The sequence below is a fragment of the Pseudorca crassidens genome, chromosome 16, assembly GCF_039906515.1.
Source record: "Pseudorca crassidens isolate mPseCra1 chromosome 16, mPseCra1.hap1, whole genome shotgun sequence".
In the NCBI taxonomy this organism is placed as follows: domain Eukaryota; kingdom Metazoa; phylum Chordata; class Mammalia; order Artiodactyla; family Delphinidae; genus Pseudorca; species Pseudorca crassidens.
The window spans coordinates 5,933,564-5,950,492 of record NC_090311.1 but is presented as its reverse complement, the minus strand read 5'-3'; the positions used below and the strand labels follow the sequence as shown (position 1 = coordinate 5,950,492).

Below are 16,929 nucleotides of genomic sequence, written 5' to 3'. Positions count from 1 at the left end.
AAATTTGTAAAAATCAGTGTCATGCATTTACAGCAGCATTCAGAATATGAAATAAATAAGGATACATTTAACAAAACATGTGAAAGATCTTTATAATGAAAACTACAAAACATTGTGGAAATTAGAGATAGATGCAGTGACATGGAAGAATTTCAAAGGCATTTGTCTGAGTGAAAGAAACCTTATACAAAGAAAGCCCAAGTTGCCTTAATATGTATAAATTCTAGAATAACAACAGAAAAAAAATCAGTGATTTCCTGAGGCTGGAGGAGGGAGTAAATTGACGGAAAAGGAGTCAAATGTTTCTCTGAGGCGATAGAAATACTCTGTATATCACTGTGGTATTGGTTCCATGGGCTTATATACAGTAAATGTGTGCACTTTAATGTGAGTAAATTATACCTCAATATAGCTAATCAAAAACGAAAAGCAGAGTGTAGGATCAGACTGAGAAGGCCTTCTTGAAATATAAAATTAAAATTTGAAAAATGTGTAATGGTGGCCAGAGTCTCTCACCACCTGAATCGTGCAGTAATGCAATATATCAAATGCCAACATTTTACACTTCGGAGTACCTGAACGATTCCCCATCTTTCAAGTCGATAGAGAGTAACAGGATAGCTTTTGCAAGTCATACAATATTCAAGTGGCATGAAAATTTCTAGAAGAGAACAACTGCATAAGTCAGGAAATCCTTGTATAAACACAACTTCTATATATGATTGGCATTTCCGACCAGTAAAGAAATAATGGATTACCCCATCAATAGTCCACAGACAACTGGCAAACCATTTATGTAAAATAGATCCCAACCTTACACCATCTGAGGAAATATATCCAGAGGGATTACAGATTTAAATAAAGGAGCAAGAGAGGAAGGTAGGCTAGAAAAGGCCATTCTAAACCTGTCAGTGAAAATAAAAGGAAAAGGACAAAGAAGGTAATAAAAACATCTGAATGTCAAAAATTACCATAAACAGACATGATGACTAAATGCCGCGTGGTATCCTTGGATGGGATTCTGGAACAGAAAAAGGACATTAGTGGAAAAATTGTTGAAATGTGAATGAAGTCTGTAGTTTAGTTAATAATACTGTAGCAAAGTATCAATTGCTTAGTTCAGACCAGTGATTCTCAAAATGTGAGTGATTTTGCTCCCCAGGGAACGTTTGGCAATGTCTAGAGACATTTTTGTTTGTAAAGGGAGAAAGGGGGAGGTGCTACTAGCATTTCATGGGTAGAGGCCAAGGATTCTGCTAAGCATCCTACAATACACAAGACAGCCCTCCACAACCAAGAGTCACCCAGCCCGCAACGTCGGCAGTGCCAAGGATGAGAAACTCTGGCTTAGATAGAAGTCCTGCGACGACAAGGAGAAGCTATATATACAGGATACTCAGGAACTCTCTGTACCACCTTTGTAACTCTTCTGTTCATCTAAAATTATTTCAAAATCCAAAGTTTAAAAAAGTACGATAAACATTAAAATATAAATACAAAGGGATATTTTTAACATAAATAAAAATTCAAAAGGAAAAAGACTAAAGAAAAAAGGCCAAAAGAAGAATAGAGGAAACTGAGAAAAGAAGAAGTATAGCTGTACAACAAACACATGAGAAAGTTCAACTTCTCCATCAAAAAAAATACAAATTAATATCTCATATATATTATAGTTTTCACGTATCAGAATCACATGGAAGTTTTTGTCATGTCAATACCCAATGCATGCTTAGGGCAGCCACTATTTAGGTACTGATAGTCTAGCCTGATACAACTGTTACAGAGTATCATTTGGAAACCTATACTAAAAAGCCTTAAAATTGTGCCTCTCCTTTGACCCAGAAATTCTAGGCATGTGGCTTAAATAAATCACATGAAATGCCCACAGAGATTTCTCTATGAGGACGTTTATCAACACGTTGTTATAAAAATGCAAAAATGGAAACAATCTATTTAACAAGATTTTCAAAACATAGCTTAGGTAAATCTTTATAACAGAAGCCTATAGAGCTGTTAAATGATTAATAGGCGAATATGTAGGACATGACAGGAACTTGACAATCTACTGTTAAGAAAAAGCAACCTCTAATGATGCTTTTACATGATCCTCTGTTTGTTAAGAGAAGGAAAGAGAAATTAAAAAATAAAATTGTGTTTCATACATGAGAGGATCCAAGGAATCTACTTGGGAAGATGCCCTGAAACATTAACAGTGATGTTATCTGTGGACAGTAGGATTATGGTTGGTTTTAACTTTCCTCTTTTTGCTTATCTACATTTTAATTTTTACAATGCACGTGTTTTACTTTTCCAATAAGAGAGGGAAAAAACATTACAAAAGCAATGGAATTGAAGAAGAAACTGATTACATTTACTCCCTATTCTAAGGAGCATCTTCATGTATGATTTTAGACGTGGAGAGAAACCACACAGTGCAACCGGCAGTGCCAACAGCCAAGGTAGACCTTGGGGTGGAGAGAATCACGACAAGCTTTGCGACAACCAATCACATCATCACAAATTCTCCCCGATGTCTCCCTCAGCTCTGTCTCCCAAATGCACAACACTGTGATGTTCAGTGCGTTTTATGGACCCCCCCCCCAAAGTCTGCTGCCTGGGCTCTGATGCTCCATTCTTCACAGCTCCTTTGCTACCGTTTCTGAACTGAAGTGGGTCACTTGGTCTTGCACACACACGTGTATTTGTAAGGGCGCAAGACAGGATGCCACAGGACCTCAAAGTCATTTGTTCACTATCTACATAGGCCATCTGAACAGAATCACCTAAATAATGTCCACCTATACTCAAAAATGGATAAGCCTCTATCTTCTTAAAACACCAGAGCCATTTTTCTGCTGAATAGACACCAGAGATTCCATATCACCTCATTCAACCGCAAGGCTGGCCCTTCACTTCAGCCCCCTGCCCAAGGAGGGAGCAGATTTTAAGTAAAACTCTATACTTTTTCCCTTCATTTCAGCCAACTTATAAATTTATACATGGGAAAGACAAGACAAGGCCAGAGCACCAAATATCACCATAACATTCTGCGTATTTCCAAGAGGTGGGCCCCAAAGTTGTCTCTGAATTGTCTAACAGATAATGTAGAAGGAGAAACATTAGGAGCTGCAAGGGTTAAATGCTCTGAGAGGTTAAAACTCAGAGTTGCTCAGGAGATGCACAACTCTCGAAGAGGGAGAGTGGAGATTTTTGTCCCTGTGGGGCCCAGGTCAATGGTCTGTATAATACGAATGACCCCATCCTTAATGTAGGCTTACGACACAAGACCAAAACACAATGAAAACAAGGGTAGTTCTACAGAAGACCAAAATGGCGCAGTCCTTGTATGCAAATGCTTCAACTAATTGAGAAACTGATTTTTAAAAATCTGAATTTGGGTAGCGTTTGTCTTTAACTTCTGATTCTACAGACAACCACCACCTACTGGGCCAATTTATACACTCCTCACCTAGACTATGTGTTTGAGTGTTCCTTCGGGGCACTTGTCACAAAAATCAGAGTGGGAAAGAGCAGGCAATTGGGGGAGCAGGTTCTAACCGCAAGTGGCGTGACAAAGGCTGTGTTCCCTGCAGAGAGAATACCTGTGCTGTGCTCCTGCCCTCAGGACCTCTTGGTGACTTCAACTTTGAACAGCCTGACCATTACCCCTAAGTAGCGAGAATTAGGATGCACAGTAAAGAGGACATGCTGACCTGCAGGGAAGAGCTATCCTTGAAGAGTAGCAGAACATGCCACCCCCAAAATATGCCACTTGGCGTAAGGATTATTTTGAGCTGAAGGCAACTGAGGAAGATGACACCAGAGGAATCAACATAACAAACTTTACTAACTAGGCTTTATCTACCATTAGTTTCCTCCCATATATCTACCCTCCCACTTTGACAACCTTGAAAGCCTAAAACTGCTCTCCTTTGTCTTTTCACTTCTCCACAAAACTACTGTTCTTTGTTGAAGATGCTATATAAGCCAGAGCTCTAAACCACTGCTCTGAGTTACTCACTTTCTCCTGATTATCTCCCATGTACATATGAGGGATACATGTTAATAAACTTCTCTTTGTTTTTCTCTTGCTAATCTGTCTTTTGTTATAGGTGCCCCAGAGAGAACCTGGAAGGGTGGAGGGAAAATTATTTTCCCTTCCTTACACTCTCCAGAACAGAGCTTTTAAGCAGGGAGGCACTGACTCAGATTCCAGAATAGGGTCTAACAGAGACAGTTTGAAAAAGCATCCCTAATGTGTCTGACGCCCTCCCCTGGTTAAGAACACCTTTTCACACTCTCTGATAACAGCCATGAACAGTGCAGGATCGCTAGAATGCCCCTTATGTGAACTGTGGTACTTCATCCACAGTAATGCCTTCATGTGGCTCCAACCTAACATGGAAAACTAGTGACTAGAAAAAAAATCTCCCCTCCCAAAAAAACCCTTCAAAATATTTTTGTAACATTGTTCATGCATTTTCTGTCTTTTACATTAAATTTGACCATCTGCAGGATAATAAAATTCTTCCTTGACAAAACTTGATTATTCTTACTAAGTTCTTGGAGAGAAACAATATTTTGAGACTTTCTTCCCTCCATTTTAAAAAGAAGTGGGGGTGCTATAGACTTCACTTTACTTTTCACAACCTACCTCTGGACGTGGCTCCCCACCCTTTCCTGGCCAGAGAGGTTTTGGATATGACCATGGGGAGAGGTGGTTTGAAGAAGGAAAGGGAGTGACCTTTTAAGTGACCTGACATCAGCAAGGCTTTGTTGGGTCATCAGAATGACCTGTCCTCTGCCCAGCACCCAGGTCCTGAGCAAGTGTGCTGTGCTCCATGGCTCACTGCCGGGCATGGAGAGCTCATTGCCATTGCCTCAGACTTGGATTCTGACCTCCAGGTCAGTGCAGTCTAGAAGAAGAAAAATGCCCCCCATGACATGGCAAGTATGTCACATTGAAAGGCAATAATATTCTTGGGAGTCAAGTGCTTGAGAGATGGAACTGGGAAGATGCACTGAGGCTACGTACGTCACAGTCTGGTGAGTGATGAGAATTGCCAAGCAGGTGGTCCACAGTAACAGTGGGCTATAGGGAGGTTAGGGCACAGTGCAGGCCAGTGGTTCTCAACCAAGATGATTTTGTCATCTCTCCCCCGATCCGGATAATGTCTGGAGAGGTCGGTGTTTGTCACAACTGGGAGGGAGGGCTATTGGCATCTCATGGGCAGAGGCTAGGGATGCTGTTAAACATCCTATGGTGCAGAGAGAGCCCTCACACAGAGAATCGTCTGGCTCCAAATGTCGATCCTGCCAAGACCTAGAGAGGGAAGGCAACACTGGGGCGAGGGGGCCAAGGTCAAGGTGAGGGGCAGGAACCATGAGGCAAAATGTTCCTTTCTACTAGCAACCAAAGAGATGCCAGCTCAAACTGCAACAGAGCAGTGTTTTTCATCCGGAAATTTGGGAACATTTACACACTAATACCTAATCTTGGCCAAGCACATACAGAAAGGCCCTTCACCTAGATTTCTCCTGAAGTCCAATTTGGCATGTGTGTCAAGAACTTTAAAAAGGCTGATGCTTTCTGATTTAGATACATTCCATTTTCGCTACATTCCATTTCAAGGGTTTTTGTTTTTTCAGAAGGAAATAATCCAGTATACAGAAAAGCCTCCTATGCCCAGTGTTCACATTGATATGATTCCAAAAAGTGAAAAACAAATAACTACTTTAAGGACCAACAATGAAGAAACAGTTAAACTACAATACATCCATAAAACACACCATTTCATAGTCAACAAAAGTTACCTCTGTAAAGTACTGTTAATATCAGGAAAAACTTATGATATGGCACTAAGTGGCAGAGACCCAGAGGGAACTTACATGTGCAGCAGGATCTCAGCTACTTGTAAGAACATAGACATGCATAGAAAGGGAATGGAAGAAAATATACCAAAATATAAACCGTGATTATTGAAAGGGACTGAACTTTTTATTTTGTTTTTTTGTCGTTCTCGGTTGCCTATAATGTATTAATTTTATAGTCAGGAAAATAAATCTACTTGGGCATTGAAATTTCATGAAGATAATAAAGGCTTGAGTGAGGACAGAGGCTGTAGACATGGGAAAGAAGGGATGGGCATGAGAGACTTTCCACCTTGCCAATGATCTGATGAGGCAGCAAGGGAGAGGAAGGAAGCGTTCAAAGATGACTCCAACTTGGGAGCCTGGGATCCAGGAGGTAAGGGAACCGTTACTAAGAGCAGGAGAAAAGCTGAGCAGAAAAGTGACAACAGTGGCCTGGGAGGTACCATTGGAAGGCCGCGGAACACAGCCAGATGCGTGAGCCTGGGGTCTGCCCCACCCCCACCCAACTAGCTGTGTATGCCTGGAAGACGAACGTAAATAACGGTACATTTGCTATGGACTTTTAGGGAGGAGTAAATGAATTAAAACCCATGGAGTATATGGAACAGCGCAGGACACACAGTAAAACGTTAGGAACGAGAGCAGGGGCCGTGGTGGTTGCAGCACTGGTATTGAGTTGAAACACAGTTGCTCCTGCCGGACCTCTAAATGCCAGCATTCCCAGACCCTTGTCGCTTCCTGTCCTTCTCATTTCCTAGGTGTTCTCAAATACTTCCGTGGCATGAAACACCAGCTCTAGGAATAACATTCCCCAAACCATAACTCTATCCTAGAGCTTTGTTTGGGGCTCCAGATTCATGGGTCCAACTCCCAGCTTGCCATCTGCACCTGCTTGTCCCATTGACGCTTCAAACATAACCTGTCCTCATGACACCTGGGATCTTCTCCACCCCTCCTCACATCTTCCCCACCTGGATATAAACCTTCTCCCCTGTTATTCACAATATATGAAGAACTCTTAAAATTCAACAGTAAGAAAATAAGTAACTCAAATAAAAAATAGACCAAAGCCCTTGACAGATATCCCACCAAAGAAGACATACAGATGGCAAGTAAGCAAATGAAAAGATGCTTCTCACCATATGTCATCAGGGAAATGCAAGTTAAAACAACAAGGTACACTACGGAACTATTAGACTAGCCAAACTCCAGAACGCGGACACTACCAAATGCTGGCAAGGATGTGGAGCAACAGGAACTCTCATTCACTGCTGGTGGGAATGCAGAATGGTGCAGCCACTCTGGAAGACAGTTTGTCAGGTTCTTACTAAACCAAACGTACTCTTACCTTATGATCCAGCAATCACATTCCTTGGTATTTACCCAAAGGAGCTGAAAACTTATGTCCACACAAAAAACTGCACATGGATGTTTATAGCAGCTTTATTGACACTTGCCAAAACTTGGAAGCAATCCAGACATCCTCGTTTAGGTCAATGGATTAATAAAATGTGGTACATCCAGACAATGGAATATTATTCAGTGCTTGAAATGAGCTGGTACACAATGGAAAGACATGCAAGAAATTTAAATGCATATTAGTAAGTGAAATTTAAATTTAAATGCATAGTAGTAAGTGAAAAAAGCGTTTGAAAAGTCTACATATTGTATGATTCCAAGTATATGACATTCTGGAAAAGGTGAAATTATGGAGTCAGTGAACGGATCAGTGGTTGCCAGGGTTTGGGTGGGGAGGGACGAACAGAGGGAGCACAGGGGATTTTTAGGCAGCGAGAGACTCTATGTGATACTGTCATTGTGGATACGTGTCATTATACATTTTCCTAAACCCATAGAAGGTACAACACCAAGAGTGAGCCCTAATGAAAACTATGGACTTTGGGTGATAATGATGTGTCAGTGTAGGTTCATCAGTTGTAACAAATACGCCACTCTGGTGGGGATGCTGATAGCAGGAGAGGCTGTAAACGTGTGCAGGTGGGGTATATGGGAAACCTCTACACCTTCCCCTCAACTTTGCTGCGAACCTAAAACTGCTCTAAAAACACGAAGTCTTTTTTAGAAGCCCCCCAATCTCCCAGTGCCCAAGCCGGAAGGTCAGATGTCAACCTTGCCGTCCCCCCACTTCCCCCATGACCTCGCTGACACTCAAGACTTGTGAATTCCACCATCAGGCTCTTTTTCCCTCCTCTCAAGCCTCCAATATGGTTCTCATCTACCCCATGGCAATAATCTCCCCCCTTTCCATCCCTCACCTTCCAATGAGTAAGAGTGATCTTCTTAAAGCGTACACTATATCATAGCATCTCACTGCTGTTAGGAGAAAACTGTAAATCCTTATTCTGGTCTCAAAGCCCCAACGCAAACCGTGTCCCGAGCTCATCTCTCCAGCTTCGAGCTTCAGCCCCATGGCACTACTTGCTATGTTGCAGCCACACTGGCCTTCTCAGCTCCTCCAAAATGCCAAGCTCATCTCTGCCTCAAAACCTTGACACAGGCTGGTCCCTGTACTTCTATGCTTTGAGAATCACATACACACACTCCTACATATAAACTAGATAACCAACAAGGACCAGTTGTACAGCACAGGGAACTCTACTCAATATTTTGTAATAACCCATACAGGAAAAGAATCTGAAAAAGCATGAATATATGTATTAATATAACTGAATCACTTTGCTGTACGCCAGAAACACAACATTGTAAATCAACTATACTGCAATGAAAATTTTAAAAATAAAATAAAAGTTCTTCCCTCAGAAATATTTTCTTGACAAACTCCCTCTTCTAAATGAAGCCTCCCTTGTTAAGCTCTCTCACGGTCGTCTCCGACCCTTAGAGCACTGAGCACGATCTGTAATGACATACGTTTTTAGGGGTCTCAGTTGGATGTCCGTGTCCCCACCAGACTGTAACCTGCATGGCGGGGAGAACACACTTGGGTTTCGTTTCAGCTCCGTGGAACCAAAGGCTCACCCAGGGTCTGGTAACCATGGCTGCCACAATGAATGTCACGTGAGTGAGGGAAGGCTCTCTAGATGGGACTCTGGTCTGACACAAGCAGGAGGTTCCAGGGTTGACACATGCCCCAACCACTTACTGAGGATGGTGGATGACGCAGAAAGGCCTGATCTTTCTGCTGACATGAAAAGAGGCAGGAGAGCCACGTGCCAAGGATGAACCTTAGTGAGCACCTGCATCTGGGGAGGGGGAAGAAAGAATCAGAGGAAGCCAGGAAGGGAGTGGTGAGAAAAGGCAGAGGAGAACCCAGAGTAAACAGTGTGATGGGGGTCGAGGGGGAGAGAGCTTTGCCCCTAGACTCTGAGCATCTCTCCTACCTGAAAATTGGACTTGTCTAAACAGCCATTGTGACAGAAAACCAGAGGCAGAAAAGTGAGTACACTAATGGACTATGAGAGGAGAGTTCAAGGGAGAATCTGGTTTACATCTCTCGTTCCACAGAGGAAGAAGTGGAGACCATGGGGGGAAGAGACCTGCCCAAAGTCACCCGGAGCTCGCCCTTGAGCAGGGCTGGCACACCTGTCCTGTAAAGGCTCAGGTAGTAAATACTGCAGGCTTTGTGGGTCACATGGTCTCTGTCCCAACCCCTCAACTCGCTGCGCAGCGCAAAAGCAGCCACAGAACAGCGTGTGGATGAACGAGCACGGCTGTGTCCCGATGAAGCTGGATTTACAAGAACAGGCGGTAAATCCCTGGGCTGAGGTTTGCTCATCCCTGCTCCAGCTGTTGCTGCATGCCAGGGGTCCCGTTTCACTGTCCATTTGTCAGCTGATTCTAACACTCCCTAGCCTCTCTTGCTATTAATGATAAAACAAAACACACACACTCATTCTGCCCAATTCTCTTGTTAACAAACTCCCAATAAGAAGGCACCGTCCTGAGATCGTTCGCCTCGTCCTCAAAACCTCCCCCACAGCAGAAGAGCACGCAGTCCTGGTGTGAGTGCTGGCCAGGCACTGGCAGGGGATGGAAACGTCCCCCTCTGGTTGGGAATCACTGCGAGGCGAGTGGCCTCAGGAACCTGCAGAGGGTTAGATATACCCTGCGGGCACTTATGGTCACCACGGGCGCTGCCAACCCATATGATCATTGGCAACCAGGCGGGTTTTACCCTCCAGTCTGACCGCTTCTCAGCACCACTGCCAGCCTGTTCCAAGTCACTGCTCCTGCGCCACTGCTCAGTAGACATTTGTTGAGTGAATGATTAAACATCAAGGGTAGGACCAGTCAGGAAGTGTGAGAGCCTTCCCAGAAGGCCAAGAAAACATCAAAGGCTTCAGAAGAATCAGCACCTGCTGAAGAGAGAAGGGGGCTTTCCTAGGCAAAGGGAACAGCAGTGCGAAGGCGGAGAGGGCAGAAAGAGAAACGGGTGCCTTTGGGGAGTGGGGCAGCGAAGAGTGCACAAGCCAGAGGAATCCAAAGAGCTTAGATGTGTGGAGTGCCTGTTAAAACACCAACAAACCAACCCGAAAATCACCCGGGGTGGGAGAGCAGAATTCTCTGCACACAGGCGCTAAGGTCCACACCCCACTACCCCAGGTTCAGCCTTGCAAGATCCTTGACTTGTTTTAGAGATCTCTGAGGCCACAGAGTGGAGAGAGTAGATTAAACGGCAGAAGAGCTGTGATGCACGCAGATCCCCCTTGGGAATAAAGGAGGTAGCCGCCCCCCCACCCTGCCCCCAGTTGCTTGAAGTCCTGCAGGAAGACGGTCCTCAGAAGTCCAGCCCAACTCTGGCAACCGGAAGGCTCACCCTTTAGATCCCCTTCCTAGGGTTATAAAGGCCCAGCCTCCTCACCCCCAATCAGAATAACTCTGAAGGGCCACCCTAAATTCAGAACCCTCTAAGCCCTTCATTATGACTGCATCACAGAACACTCATGTTCTCTGCCCATACCTACCTCCCTTCCCATCCACAAGTGCCATTCCCACTGCATAACAGATGCCCATTAAATGCCCATTCATCTGCACAATAAATGCCCATTCATCTCCACCTCAGAGCTGGACTTCCAGAGACTCCAACGTGGAACATAGGCAAACAGGGTAAACTTTGCCTTGGAGGATAGACAACAAGGAGCAGGTAAATTACAGCCCACTGCCTGTTTTGTAAATAAAGTTTTATTGGAATAGAGCCATGTTCATTTACTTATGCATTGTCTTTGGCTGCTTTCCTTCTATAATGGCAGAGCTGAGTAGCTGCTAGACAGACCACACGGCCTGCAAAGCCTAACTTAATTGCTACCTGGCCCTTTCCAAAAAAAAAAGTTTGCCAACCCCAGTTCTTAATCATTAAAGAAAAAGCACAGCTGTAAAACAAGGGTTCCTCCTCAAATGTCTTCTGGCATCTCTAGCAGGAAGTCTTCACGGGCTTGGGGAACTGAGTGTAGCGCCCGCTTCTCTGGTAGACTTCGCCTGTGTACGTGCAGCGTCCCGTAGGCTTCCCTTGAGCGGTGTACGTGCTTTCTTCACGAACGAAACCTCACTCACTACTAATGTGCTAGATTATCGCGTCAGAACACTAGTAAACACGGCATTCCTTCCGTGAACTGGCAGAGATATCTTCCTCTCCAGTCATTCCCGTCTTTGGCCACTAGCGATACTAAACTCCACTGGGGTCTTCCCAGACCAACGCCACCAGAGCAATTCTAAGACAGAGGGTCCACATAGAACATTGGTGTCTGGGGCAGATGTGGGCAAACAGTGCATTCAGCAGTGTCTTCTCCAAAAGCATCTAACAAAATCAGGTGGTTTTGCTCTATCTACTTGGTTGTCTTAGGAACAGGGGAAAGCTTCAGATCTTGGCCACAAATAGGAAATGAAACTGGCAGTAAGTAACGTATCGAAGTCAATACTGGTTTAGCAGGACTTCCCTGGTGATGCAGTGGTTAAGAATCCGCCTGCCAATGCAGGGGACACTGATTCGAGCCCTCGTCCGGGAAGATCCCACATGCCACGGAGCAACTAAGGCCATGCGCCACAACTACTGAGCCTGCACTCTAGAGTCCACAATCCACAACTACTGAGGCCATGTGCCTCAACTATTGAAGCCTGCATGCCCAGAGCCCGTGCTCCGCAACAAAGAGAAGCCACCGCTCACCGCAACTAGAGAAGGCCTGTGCAGCAACGAAGACCCAACGCAGCCAAAAATAAATAAATAAATTTATTTAAAAAAAAAATACTGGTTTAGGCATGGAACACCCAGTGAGGAGAGAAACGTTCAGATCAACACTGTACATCCCATGGAACACCAGGAGAACAGATTTCAGGCTGGGAGGGATTTCTGAGCCAATACGTTTTAACTCTCAAATGGCACGGCTTGTTACATTTAGTTAGAAATTAACTGTGTAGCTTACTCTCCTAATAGATTTTACCCACGGTACCTGGGCACCAAGTGCTGATATTATTTATATGCCCGTGAGCAGTCTCTGAACATCACCTTTGACGGTGATAGTGGAGATGGGGCCCACCGCTGAGAGAGTCCCCACCATCCTACCTGCTCTACTTTGGGCTGTCACTGAGGGTGGCACAGTGCGAGCCAAACACACACGACTGTTCTCAGCTCTGGCACTCCATGGCCAGGCGGCCTTGGCAAGTTATTTAATCTTCAAGCCCCGTTTGTCTTGTCTGCAAAATAGGAATAATGGCGTTCTCTTTACAGAATGATTTGAGTGATTCAAAGTAATAAATACAGTGGAAGTAGCCCAGGGCTCGGCATCTAGGATTCCCACAGTAAATGTTGTGGGTATTGATAGGATGATGATGATGGTGGTGGTGGTGGTGATGGTGACATTCTTCCTCACAACAGACGCAGGGATTTGTACAATGTCCATCTAGCAGGTGCTAGCAGGATGCTTCTAACAGTGGAGATGTAAGTAACAAACTTACAAGGACCAAGGAAAGGAACAAAGAGGGAACCAATTCACAAGCCCTCAGCCTCTGAAAAGAGAACAGGTACCCCTGGGTCTGTTAAAAATGTTACTTCCCAGCAGACACGGCCAGTCTGCGCTGCACAAAGCATTCGATGGCATCCCGTTTTCCCTAATCTTAGCAATCTTTCTGGGTGCGTGTCCTGGAGGCTCATTCAACAACACAATTTATAGGACTGTCTGCCTGAGGACCCAACGACTAGAGCTAAAATTGCTTTGCCTCCATTTGTAGAGTCTCCCAGGCTGCACCTACCTCGCAGCTGAATGTAAGTTGGCTAGCAAGGATACCGCTCATTCTGCATTTTGGAATCTTTCAGATACAAAGAATCAGATTCAGGAACTATAAAGTGTGATGACCACTAACAGCACATGTAGCCACAGGAGGCTGTCAAGAATGTCTCAGACAAGATTCCAGTTTCAGACGAGAAAATACAAACAGTTCATTGGAGTTTTAATGAGCATCGCCACTGTCGAAAAGCACTCGCATTAAGGTTTAAAAGCTTTGTCAAGACTGAAGGTCAGAGAGCTCACCCTTGAAGCTTTGTGTAGATTATACTAGGACAGACTGTGGTACTTAGAATCTGTGAGTTGTGCTTATAAATTTCAGGCAAGAATTCTACAGCATGGACAAGAAGTGCTTTCTTATCACCCGGGAAGAAATGCATTCCATCGCAAATTAGTTTCTAAATGAGAGAGCACAACCGTACAGGGATGTGTGTGTGCATGCGTGCGTGTGTGTGTGTGTGTGAGTGTGCATTTGTACACATGGACACGTGTGTCCTAAACAGTGAGCCCAAGGTTGTATAGCTTTGAACTTCATGACCCAGAGTCACCTGGAACCTCTTTTCCTTATAGATTTCATCTCAGAAAAATAGAGCAGAAATTTTTTCAAGCTTAAGGGGAACTTAAGCTTGAAAAATTGAACACCAAATCCAACCCCTTCTCTAGTTACCCAGATGAGGAAACAGAATCAGAGTTAGTGTGGCATGTCCACGTTCCACGTGCTGGAAAATAATAGATCAGCAGCTCTAAGAAAGGTGACCTGGCCGCCATACATATCTCCTTCCTCAAATGGTAGAATGAGGTCACGTGCTTTAGGGCCACTCAAATGCTCCACAGATGAATCTTTGGGATCAGACCTATTCTGGGGGAAGTCGGCCCATGGGAAGTAAAAATTAACGTGCACTCTTTGCCTAAGAAAATCAATTATAGGAGTAGTCATCTCACAAAGTCACAATCAAAAATCTTGTCTGCACCAAAGCCAAAAATAAGACGCAGGGATTTTCTCTGCTCGTCCGCTCCCCTCCTCTGAGATGAATGTTTGAGATCTGGCGCTGGTGACTTTTAAGGCTCCTTTGGTGAAAGTGCTATAAATCCAAGTTACCATTTCATAGCACAAAGACTAGGGTATGCTTCAATGGGGGAGCATACAACAGTGTAGGTTGTATAGTTCCAGACTCTTCATCAACGAGGAAGAAGAAACGGTTGGCTTGAGAAATGTCTTTAAAACCCAGAGTGAAGCCCAGCTTTGCAACACTGACGGCTGCTTATGTTTCCCCTCTTGCAATAAGTCTGCCAGACTCAGACGCATTCAACAGCCTAATCAGTCTGAAAGCCGTGTCAAATTGCCTTAAAAATCTCTGAGCATTCAATATATATACACTTGTTAAAATTCATTGCATCATTTAACATTTCTATGCACATGACAGCTTTAAAATGTTTTACAGTCATTTTTATTAATTAATAAAGCTTTTAATGGACAAAAATTGCGCTGTAAAATTATTATGCATATGCCACATTTTCAATTTTGCCACTATTATATTTGAATATTTCCCCCAAGTGGAAAGTCACTGATTCGTAACCCAGAATCTCTTGCGGAAGTGTACACGGGGAAGGAGAGAAGTCTGGCCTCTGGCTAAGGCCTGTTCCCCCCTCTACCCCCGATCTCCCAAGAAAGGTAAAGGGTGCCCAGGACAGCTGACCTTGGGAATTCTGCCTGGCCCTGGCCGTGGCGGAAAGGTATCAAATCCCAGCCGAGTTGCCCCAGAAAACACAATTCAAGAATCAGAAAACTACCGCTTCTGCTGTTTGGTGTGGAGAGTCCCAGGTTTGCCTCTTTTTGAAGATGTCCCATAATTACTATACACACTCTCACACACAAACACTCCATTATTGAGCTTTGTGGTCTAGGTTTCTAAGGCCAACCCATCAGCATCAACTACCCGATTGAAAAGTTAAAAGTGCAGAACTCTGGAGACTTCCAGATGTGCAGACGTTCATACCAGAGGGACAAAACATCTGGGAGTGGACGGCCCCTGGCTCTTCTCATCCTGTTTTGGAATGACAAGGGCCTAAATGAACTTCACTTGGGGTAGAGTCCCCTACTCATTATATATGGTCTGGAGCTACTGATGGAAACAAAAGTTTGAGGGAAGGCCTTTCACGATCTACAAAAGCATTATCTAAGAAAATCTATCCAAACCAGACATCAACATGGAGCTATCAGCGGTCAACTCTGAGTGGAGCAGATGAAGCAATTACTGAGAACTGCTTCTTGGAATAAGTCACGTAGAAGAAACTCACTCACTACGCACCTTGGCAATCACACCAATTACCTGAAGTGGGGAGGGGTCTGCACTTGGCGGCGGGGAGGATGGGAGTGTCACTCACCTGCCGTGTAGCTCCAGCCCGGGATGTGAATGGACAGTTGCTTGGCGTGACCATGACCACCGGTGTGACAACGAGCTGCGTGGTCCTCCTTCCCTTTTCTCACAGTGACCTGGTTACTTCCCGCAGCTGTATTTTCCAGTGAAGGAGAGCCTCTCCAAGGACACATGCCGGTTCCCGCGGTCCCCAAATGTACCCGCCCCAACGATGGGTTTTCCTTCAAGAAACTTTCTTGCAAACCTAGGTTCCAGCGAGGGCCTAGGAGGTTCTGGTTTCCCTCCGTGAGCTCCAGCTTCAAGGCGCTGCTTATTGGCTCTCCGTTAGCTGTGCCATCTACGCCATCTGGTGTCAGTCTGTGTGAACTGCAATTTAGGTTGAGGGACAGAACGGATCTGTGCATCTTAGGGCCAGCGAGTCGAGGTGGCTCAATGGGGACAGACAGGGACCTGTCCAGATAGTAGACGGAATTTGGACACGGCTGAGACACTCTGAGATGGACACAGGAGCTGAACACCAGCGGGCTCTTTCCCTCCTGTGACCGTGGGGTGCTTGGAGAAAAATGGTCCTCCCTGCTGTCCACATTGGTGATCCAGTACTCGTGTCCCTCACACAGCCGTGCGTGGGCTTCAGGGACCTTCAGCCCCATCACAGAGCTGTTTCTGGAGAATTCTGTACAGGTGAAAGGTCCATGGTGCCGACTTGGATCGGCACCACCAGCCAGAGCAGAGGGGTCCCCAAGCAGAGCATCCTGGGCCCTGCACTTGATGCAGAGCGGGTCCCCGACAGCCTCCCACACCAGGGTGCTGGCAGGGGGCCCCACGCGCCTGGCCGTGATGGTGATGGAAGCAAATCCCTTCTGGGAGCCACCGCACGGCTTCTCCTCTTTGCGCAGCGGCTCTGTCGCAGGTCCTCGCTCCCCCGCCGGCGTCTGAATTCCTAGTCTACCGGGAAGGAACTCGAAGGCCCTGTTAATAGTGACTCCGCTGCGATTAGCCAGCGATAGCTTCATGGGATACGCACACGGCACAGGCAACTCGGCCCCATTTTCTTTTGATTTATTCTCATCAATCAGCTGTGAAATGACTATGGATGAAATCATTTTTGTGTTCTGAGATGCCAGAGTCCCCTGCAAATGGAAAAAGACGGCAATTATTCAAGCAGTTCATTGTAATGCAGGCAGGGAACTCGTTCAAGGGCCAGGAAGATGCTGGAGATCTTTGTTCCTAACACTCAAGTGTTTCTCATCTCAGGCCTTTCAACACGCACCTGACACCCAACACCTCTGAGCATCTGAAGGGCAGGAAACCCAGATCTGTTTGTGAAATGATTAAACATTCTGGGAAAATTCCTCTGACTGGGGAATTAGTTTTTCTCTGCTGGGCGTCTGTTCTTAGTTTATTTAACGGTGTTTGTGTCCATG

General features: G+C 45.2%; 1 protein-coding gene across 2 annotated transcripts in view; it reads right to left on the bottom strand.

Moving 5' to 3' along the window:
* C16H10orf90 (chromosome 16 C10orf90 homolog) overlaps nt 1-16,929 on the bottom strand; it is a 227,644-nt gene that overhangs the window by 54,429 nt on the left and 156,286 nt on the right. For both annotated transcript variants that reach the window (XM_067709069.1, XM_067709070.1), the window contains one exon: nt 15,513-16,635. In XM_067709069.1, the coding sequence (XP_067565170.1) occupies nt 15,513-16,635 (1,123 nt within the window). The remainder of the gene's footprint in view (nt 1-15,512; nt 16,636-16,929) is intronic.